The 9879-nt window shown below is 36.3% G+C and overlaps 1 protein-coding gene across 7 annotated transcripts in view; it reads right to left on the bottom strand.

The window, feature by feature from the left end:
- Window positions 1-1220: 1220 nt before the first annotated feature.
- Window positions 1221-9879, bottom strand: part of LOC139941329 (rho guanine nucleotide exchange factor 28-like) — a 127031-nt gene continuing 118372 nt past the window's right edge. For all 7 annotated transcript variants that reach the window (XM_071937765.1, XM_071937766.1, XM_071937769.1 and 4 more), the window contains 4 exons: window positions 9506-9540; window positions 8832-8964; window positions 7427-8156; window positions 1221-6222 (listed from right to left, as the gene is read on the bottom strand). In XM_071937765.1, the coding sequence (XP_071793866.1) occupies window positions 7434-8156; window positions 8832-8964; window positions 9506-9540 (891 nt within the window). In that variant the 3' untranslated portion in view covers window positions 1221-6222; window positions 7427-7433. The remainder of the gene's footprint in view (window positions 6223-7426; window positions 8157-8831; window positions 8965-9505; window positions 9541-9879) is intronic.

Genomic DNA, 9879 nt, shown 5'->3' with positions numbered 1-9879 from the left:
ATCGCAATGCCTTGCATTTTTGATAAATCTGGGCAAAAATCTTTATAAAATCGCAAGGGGTAAGCCTTGCATTTTTTAAGAATCTGGGCTAAAATTAGATAAAACGCAAGGGGTAAGACTTGCATTTTTGACGAATCTAGGCTAAAATTTGATGAAATCACAAGGGGTATACCTTGCATTTTTGTTGAAATTAGGCTAAAATTTGATAAAATCACAAGGGGTTAGCCTTGCAATTATGTTGAAATTAGGCTAAATTTGATAAAATCACAAGGGGTAAACCTTGCAACTTTGTTATTGCATTTTTGTTGAAATTAGGCTAAAATTTGATAAAATCACAAGGGGTAAGCCTTGCAACTTTGTTGAAATTAGGCGTAAATTTCATAAAATCACAAGGGGTAAGCCTTGCATTTTTGTTGAAATAAGACGTAAATTTGATAAAATCACAAGGGGTAAGCCCTGCATTTTTTTTTTAAATTAGGCTAAAATTTGATAAAATCACAAGGGGTAAGCCTTGCAATTATGTTGAAATTAGGGGTAAATTTTATAAAATCACAAGGGTAAGCCTTGCAATTATGTTGAAATTAGGCTGAAATTTGATAAAATCACAAGGGGTAAGCCTTGCATTTTTGTTGACATTAGGCGTAAACTTGATAAAATCACAAGGGGTAAGCCTTGCAACTTTGTCGAAATTAGGCTGAAATTTGATAAAATCACAAGGGGTAAACCTTGCATTTTTGTTGAAATTAGACTAAAATTTGACAAAATCACAAGGGAAATTAGGCTAAAATTGATAAAATCAGAAGGGGTAAGCCTTGTGACTTTGTTGAAATTAGGCGTATATTTGATAAAATCACAATAATGTTGAAATTATGTTAAAATTAGGCGTAAATTTGATTAAATCACAAGAAGTTTCGCATTTTTATTAAATGAGTCGTAAATATGATAAAATCACAAGGGGTAATTCTTGCAATTATGTTGAAATTAAGCTAAAATTTAACAAAACCACAAGGGGTTAGCCTTGCATTTCGAAAACGAATAAAAATCACATTTAGTACATTTTCAGAAACCTATCAATCATGTTTGTATTGTTTATAAAACTTACCCATTCTGACCTTGAAAGAAAAATCTGTAGCATCATTTGAAAACAAATTCACAAAACAAACTTTGAACATTTAAGACGCTGAAAAATAAAACCCCAAACAAGCAGCATGGAAGCTTCACTTTCTTGTAAATTATCTTTATTTATATTATTTGAAATGGTGATTTGTTTGTCAAGTTAGTATTATAAACGCCACATTTACCGGTTGTTACGTTCGGTTAACTCCAAACTCTTTGACCTAGTTGTACAAAGCATTACCACCGTGGAATTATAAAAGTCATATTTGGAGAAAAAAAAAACATGGTGCAACTGTATCTTCAATACATTCAAAAGGAGGGGGGGGGGGCTCTTAAAAAAAGGGTAATAAATAACAATTTACACATTTACAATCACTTCAAACAAACACAATACTGAAGATGTTTTTTAAACAAAAGTGGCGTTAAGTGTTTGTCCTGTTTTCTGAAGGGATTCACTCCAAGATATTTTCAAAAGTTCTCCTAATTAATTATTTGATTAAATTCTGCTGGTGCTCGTTACAAAATAAAATAAAGTGCATAAGTAAACAGAAATTTGGTGAGAAGACACTTTCTCTGGGATGGCAAACTTAAGAGGATAAAGCACCTCAGTAGTGAAGACGTCACAGTTTGGAACACAGTTTTTTTTCACAATTCATTTTGATTCAAAAAAACATTCAGATATTTAAACAAAAATGTCACTTACTTCTTGTACAATGTGGAGAAATATGGAAATTTGTTCTTCGATTGCTCATTATCATGTAAAACTGACTTCTAAGAGTATTTGTGGGGAAATTTCTTCAGTAACAGAAATACACTGATATTGATTATTTCTCTAATCTTTACAAGACTTGCATTTGATGTCACAAAGGACTAAGATTCATCTTAAAATGAAGGAGCACTCTTAATTGCTAAGCAAAACAAAAAACGTTTCAAATCACACTTACCCTAACAATTAACATTCAAAGATGGAATCCTATTTCTTTGTGAAATCTAAGACAAGGGGCCAATTGCATAAGCCCAAAAACTAGCTAAGCAAAACAAAATTGTGCTTACCAGAAAAAAAAGGTTATCAGCTAAAATACCATTTGACATGTATAAAATGTGACTGGTATCCAGCTAAGTGGTGCTTTAGCAGACATATTTTATGCTTGAGCAGCTCTATGAAATCGGGCCCTGGTAACCAACCAAAAACTCCTGTAGAGTATATTATTTTCCATTGGTTCCATGCTCCATTTTGCTGAGTACCTAAATTTCTTAGCATTAACTGTATTTTCTGCTTACCAGCTAAGTGAAATTGCACCTTGGACTTCAGTAGCTACATTTACTATAAATAAATCTTAAATTCGTACTGAATGCATTTTATTTTTGTTAAAGGCAGTGGACACTATTGGTAATTAGTCAAAAAAATTATTAGCATAAAACCTTTCTTGGTGATGAGTAATGGGGAGAGGTTGATAGTATAAAACATTGTGAGAAACAGCTCCCTCTGAAGTGCCATAAATTTTGAGAAAGAAGTAATTTTGCACGAATTTGATTTCGAGACCTCAGATTTAGAACTTGAGGTCTCGAAATCAACCATCTAAACACCAAAACTTCGTGTGACAAGGGTGTTTTTTTCTTTCATTATTATCTCGCAAGTTCGATGACCGATTGAGCTCAAATTTTCACAAGTTAGTTATTTTATGCATATGTTGAGATACACCAACTGTGCAGGCTAGTCTTTGACAATTGCCGATAGTGTCCACTGCCTTTAACAAAGTAAACTCTGGCTGTTTTGCTGACCTTCAGGCAGAGAATCTAGTTTTGTACAACAGGTATCATTTTTTAATAAAATAAACTAAATAAAAATACTAAGATAGCACACTGCTCTGCTGGCGTCTACAGAAAATGTACATTGAAATTTGTGAAATACATAAAAGATAAAACAAAATTTGTAAAATATGGATTTTATACTAAAAAGGGGTTTTATGTTGGGTCCAAATTCAAAGAACGGTAAGCTCAAGAAAATATGCACAAAACCAGTCATAACCAGTGCTTGGTACTTTGTTTGGTGAGCTGTATCAAAACTGGTTTATTCTGTTGCAAAACTCGTTTATGCTTAGCTATTTTTATGTTTCGCAAACCTAGTTCTGTGAAATTGGGCTGTGGTCTTAAACCATAACGAAGTTGGGAAACAATACATTATACAGCTTACCTTGTAAAATTGTGATCTCTTATTCTATTACGTTGAGAAATAAACATGATATGAAGTGAATTTGGGAGAGGAGCCATTTTATAATTTCTCTCTGCTTGCGAAGTGTCAGTACAAGGATCTTTTGTAATAATTTCAGGTTGCATAAAGAAAATTGACTGGAGCAGGACATGAACCAGTCACCTCCGGATTAACATGCAAGAGGGTATACTTTGATTGGGGTTTATTGCGTATTGAAACCTGATCATGTACCATTCAGGTTGGATTTTGTAAAAACATGGTACCCTCAATGAGGAGATGAGGTCCCAATCGGGGTAGATAGGTTCATCTCTCAGTTTGTGCTATATTTTGTAGTACTGTTTTTTGCAAAAAATAGTTCTATGAACTTGGGGCATGGTTTAAACAGGTACAACAATACACGATAACGAAGCTGAACCATGCTGTTAATTAATTGTTTAATCTTGTCAATGTTTTTACATTTCTGTGGGCCATTAAGGGTGGGAAAATTAAAACCTACTTTTGAGTTCAAACTTTTAAAAATCAAGTCAGCAATCGTTCAACAAAGAGTAGCTACCAGACTTAGTGAGGGGAACTCAATTTTTCTCAGGGATGAGGTTGTTCAATCTTTTGGCTGAAGAAAGTATTTTTATGTCGGCCTGGTGAAGAAAATCTGACAATATAGAAATCCTGCTCATTGGTCTACTTCTCTAGTGCTTTGGATACTGTTTCCAAAAGCTCCTTGGAATCTATAACCCCCGGGGGTGTACCAAACAGTAGAAATGGCATCATTTCAACATACCTTTGAATTTGTATCCAAGTTTCAGACTTTTTCGTTAGTAATGACTCTCACCCCCGTTTTCTCATAACAAGGATTCACGGAAGATTAGACAGTACAACACTCATGTTTAGAGAGGAAAGAGTGGGTGAGGGGAACTGTTTGGTATTAATCAATACAGGTTTGTTTAAAGGTACGACCTTTTGAATATCCTAATCTTTACATGTAGACCTGGACCAAAAATCATAGAGCAAAAAACATTGCAACGAATAACAAGGGAGTTCATCGCAACTCTATGACTTTGGGCCCTGGCAGGGTCAGCCCAAAGGTCACCTCAAAACAACCTGTTTTGATTGGTCTCATTCTGCAGAACATATCACCACATTATCAAAAACTTTCCATAAGGTGGCACGTGATTGGATGAAACTGTCTGGGACTAGCTCTGTTGGCCAATGATATTCCACAGTAGAAGTTGATTTTGTTGCAATCAACTCGGAAATTTAATTTTGAATACTTTTCGTTTTTTTAATTTATTTTTTTAATGATATTTTGTGACACTGTGTTTACAAAAGAGTATTTATTCTGTCAATTTCTTTCCCAACTTTGAGGAACTACTTGCAGGTTTTTGTATGTACTCGATTATTTTTTTCACAGCCCTTCACAGATACAAAATACATTTAATATAGACCAGTGTTTGACAGCTTCTGACAGCTTTCTGGATTTTTTTTTAGAATAAGCGGATATCGAAAAATAAATTTTCGTTTGTGTCTTGCCATATCCCATTTATCGAGACACTAGGATTCAAGGTGTTTGTTTTTGTAAGGCTCCAGTGTTATTTTTTTTTCTTTTTCTCTTTTCATTTGATGTGAAATAAACTTGTAAAACCCTCTCAAGCTGCTAATTAAAACTCAACTTTAAGTGAGGGGTCTGCTACCTTTTATAAAGAGAGACAGCAATTTAAAATGAGCGACTTTTTGTCCGCCATTTTAAAACTAATGCCCACTGCACACAGTGAGATGGCTGCAGGAAAAGGAAAACAAATGGCCACCAGGCGGACACCATCTAATGGTAATGCTTTTACAGTCTTTGTTCCCCTTTAATTGGCCATAAGGCGATGAAAATAATTGTTGTCTTAAAGTGACACAGAGATGAGAAAAACTCCAAACAAAATCCAAACCCCCTCAAAAAATATACGTTCGTCCCTAAAAATTGACAGAGTTTATGAATTCAATACTTTTGTCCACAATGCCCCAAACAAAAAATAAAAAACACAATCTAAATCCATCATCACTCTTGACGGGTTATCAAATCTGAAAACCTAAACTTTTTGTATGGCGCCTAGAAAAAGAAAAAAAAAAATTAAAAAAAATGCATGCCTTTTCACATTACCAAATACTCTATTTCAGATAAAATTACTCTATTAAAATTTATCACAAAACAAATTGAATAAGAACTCAGTGGACATGAGTCAAATATGATCTGAATTACCCCTGAAAACTCGATACCTGTTATAAAAACAAGCAAACTGCTGTACAATATTTTTAACATTTCACAACAAACTTGAGTTCCAAGTCCAAACTTCCATCTCAACTTGTCCCTGTCATAATTTACACATTTTTACCCCAGAAAGTTTTCAACATCAACTCTTCTCTGGTAATATATTCTGGCCGCAATAAAAGTAGTACAAATTCTCGACCTAAAAAATAGTGGAACGGCTGCATTTCTCTTTTGTTTTATGATACATACTTTTTTTTAAATTTAATTTATTCACAAGATACTATTAGCATATATCTCTTCTGTTTTTTAAATCTCAATCTACACACTGTGTTTGATCACACACTTACTCTGGAGTATTTTAAAACTTTGTTTTAGCTGTACAGCTTGCGATTTATTTTGTACATTGTTTTTTTTTACTAGTATCAAATGTCCACATACTATGATCTGACGACCCTTTGAAGCTGGCGTTCAGTAAGCTGCTATCTGTCTCGGCAGCGAGGAGGCCGTGACTTGCACCACACTTCAAGCATCCAGTAGAAGAAAAAAACCGTCTTGTGCTTTTATAATTATTGCTGTTAACGGAAAAGACGAACCACCCAGAGATTCAGCCTGGTGAAGGAATCCTTCATGTGGATACATCAACCTGCCAACCGAGAACGTCAGTCAAAGTTAACTTCTTTTAAAATATTCTAGGGTGAGAGTCATTGATGACAAAACGCTCTGAAATAAGGATCAAAGTTAAAGCCAGTGGACACTATTGGTAATTACTCAAAATAATTATTGGCATAAAACTTTTCTCGATGACGAGTAATGGGGAGAGGTTGATGGTATAAAACATTGTGAGAATTGGCTCCCACTGAAGTACCATAGTTTTTGAGAAAGAAGTATTTTTCCACGAATTTGATTTCGAGACCTCAGATTTAGAACTTGAGGTCTCGAAATCAACCATCTAAACACAAACAACTTCGTGCGAGAAGGGTTAAGTTTCTTTCATTATTATCTCGCAACTTCGATGATTGATTGAGCTCAAATGTTCACAGGTTTGTTATTTTATGCATATGTTGAGATACACCAACTGTGAAGGCTAGTCTTTGACAATTACCAATAGTGTCCACTGTCTTTAAAATGATGGCATTTCCACCCATTGGTAACCCCTGGAGTTTTAGATTCCAAGGAGTTTTTAGGGACAGTTTCCTAAGAGACAGTTTCCTGTTGAGATACACCAAGTGAAAAGACTGGTCTTTGACAATTACCAATAGTGTCCATTGTCTTTAATTCTCTCTGATTTCTCTTACACCAGTCTCAACCAGGGCTGTACAGATGAGATAATCTCATACTCTTTAAAAGCACCCTCACTAAGGCCAAATCATTGGACAATCGGTGTTCTTTGTGCCAAGAAATGTGCGCATGGCCTCATTGCCCCGTAGCATTTGACGTTATGCAAGGGGTCTATTGAACCTTGTTTAAAGACAATGGTGACAATTGTCAAAGACCACTCTTCTCACTTGCTGTATCTCAACATATGCATAAAATAACAAACCTGTGACAATTTGAGCTCTTGGGCATAAAAGTTGCGAGATAATAATGAAAGAAAAACACCCTTGTCACATGTAGTTGTGTGCTTTCAGATGCTCGGACTCAAATTCTAAATCTGAGTTCTCGATATCAAATTTGATGAAAATTACTTCTTTCTCGAAAACTATGTCACTTCAGAGGGAGCCGTTTCTCACAATGTTTTATACTATCAACCTCTCCTCATTGCTCGTTACCAAGTAAGGTTTTGTGCTAATAATTATTTTGAGTAATTACCGACAGTGTCCACTGCCTTCAAGACTCTTTGTCTTTACCTGTGATTTAGAAGTATATAACATTCTGATCTGGACCCTGGCTTCGTTGATTGTTCAACTGTGTGGATTTCTGATCAGCCTTCGGCGACACTTTATTCCCGTTCCTCGTGGGTACTGGGGACGTTGAGGACGTCTTAGATGACGTGAGTTTATTTGGAATCATCTGCTGAGGTTTACTCGAGGAGGAGAACGAGGATGAAGATGAGAGAGAAGCGAGGGTGGAGAGCTTCATCGGAAGCTGCTGTTGAACCAGCCCGCTGGATGCCTGCAGCTCATTGGTCGCACTCAGGAGGTGCTCCGGCACTAAGTCTCGCCTCGACGTCCTCGTGCTGGCTTTCTCCAATTGCTGTTGTTCTCCATGGGTGGGTCTTGTGATGTCACTCCCTGCTCGATGTTTCATGATGGACTTAGGGCTCTCGGCCTGAAGCCCATGACTGGCATGAACGCTATTGTCATCATAGAGGATTTCACCAAAGGCTATTTTTCGTAGGCTTTGATCGTTAGTCCTGACGCCGGCAAAGGGTGGCTCGTACGGACTCTTACCGTCCACCTGAGAATCTCTCTTTCCTTTATCCTTCTCGGACGTCTTTCCTTTGCTCTCTTGTGACGAGTCCTTCCTAAGCTTCTCCTTGGTTTCACTCGAGTCTTTTCTGCTTTTGTCTTTCGTTTCACTCGGATCCTTTTTAGTTCGTTCCCGGATGCTGCTGAATCTCTCTCTATCAACGCTGCTCTGTAGGTTAAAAAAAACAAAAAAACATTCCTTCAAAAATCATCCATGTAAAACACTTTTCCACTTCAGTATGTAAAACGCTTCTTCACTACATCAGAGACACGATAAGATTCCTAATGATTTCTGTTATAGTGAGAAGAAAACCCAAAACCCAAACATAACAATATAATATTGAAGTATTATATAGCGCACGTATCTACCAACAAGGTTCTCAAGGCGTTTCATAATATATACGTTTTAAACAGCAAGATACACGTAGGTTATTGAAGTTATGAATTCTCAGACCCAATTATGTAGCACCTTATATTCGGCAGCCACAGCCAGGAACATCGGGGCGTACCCCTTCTCTTTTGGATAATGGCACTGGGTTCTTTTACATGCTTTACACAACACATGGGACCAACAGCTTTACGTCCCATCCGAAGGACGAAGCAATGGTTAAGTGTCTTGCTTAAGGACACAAGTGTCACGCTCGGGGGATTCGAACCCACACTCTGCTGATCAGAAACACCTGAGAGTTTGAATTTGGTGCTCTTAATCGCTCGTCCACGACACCTCCAGTCCGGGACTTGAACCAGGGTTCACCAGGGACAAAAAACCCTGAACCGCCTGACTGCGCAGGTCGAAGATGAAGATGACCTGATAGAGGTTTTGTAACTGTAGAGGTTGACTTACCGGTGATTTAGTGAGTGAGGCTAAGCCTTGTGTGCCCATTGAGTTGGATTTGTAATGTCTCATCTTGGGAGCCTCCCCTGTGCCGCTCAATGATTTAATCTTTATGTTGGCCTCTAACAACTGCGATCTCATTCTATAGAAACAACAACATCCAAATCAAAATCATCCAACAACAGATGTTGATGCAGTGTTTTAATATCCCAATGATAAACAAAATATTAATAATAACATGAGACATTTATATAGTGAAACATGCAGGAGCAACAATGCACAATACGTTTACACAAAAAAATTATAGAAATAAAGAAAGAAAATTGTTACAAAAATGTAGATTCAAATAAGTGAGTCTTTAGAATAGACCTGCATTGGCGTCATCCATTGGCCTCTTAGCGGTAATACGTGATGAAGCAATGGAAAGCACATCAATGCACAGTGCACATGATGAGCCAATCAGCTACCTTCTTTTGACCTCTAGGCGAGGGCGCCCTACTTAAATGACGTAAAGTGCGTAAGGTCTACACAACATTGGCCGGATCAATGTTGGAATGCAAAGCAAGCAATTATTTTGTTAAACCTGTGAGTGCATTTTTTTAAAAAGTTAATCTCATTCAGTGACATGACATTTCATAAAGTGTAAAATGCAACGAAAATATTGAAAGTAAAATAGAAGTTACCTTTCGTAAGCAGTTTCTTTTCTTGTCGTTAAACACTGTGGAGAAAAGAAACCAAGTAATTTTAAATTTGGTGATGGATGAAGATGATTTAACAGTCAATGGGATTAAAGATTAAAATATTTTTATTGTCATGATAAAAAACACGAAATTTGTCTTCCCTGTGTAAAGGAGACTATACAATACATACAAGAAAGGCATAGCAAAAATAAACAAGAATAAAATTACAATTTACAATTTACAGATATATACAAATATAGAGATAAAAATATGTGGAGAGCTTGTAAAAAGAACAACAATGAGAGTGAACCAATTTATCTCGACCATCTACTGTTAAAAAGCTGAATTGCACTGGGGAGAAAAGAATCCTTAAACCT

The sequence above is a fragment of the Asterias amurensis genome, chromosome 9 (genome assembly GCF_032118995.1).
Source record: "Asterias amurensis chromosome 9, ASM3211899v1".
Lineage (NCBI taxonomy): Eukaryota > Metazoa > Echinodermata > Asteroidea > Forcipulatida > Asteriidae > Asterias > Asterias amurensis.
Note: the sequence above shows the minus strand (reverse complement) of the source record. Positions and strands in the feature narration are given on the sequence as shown.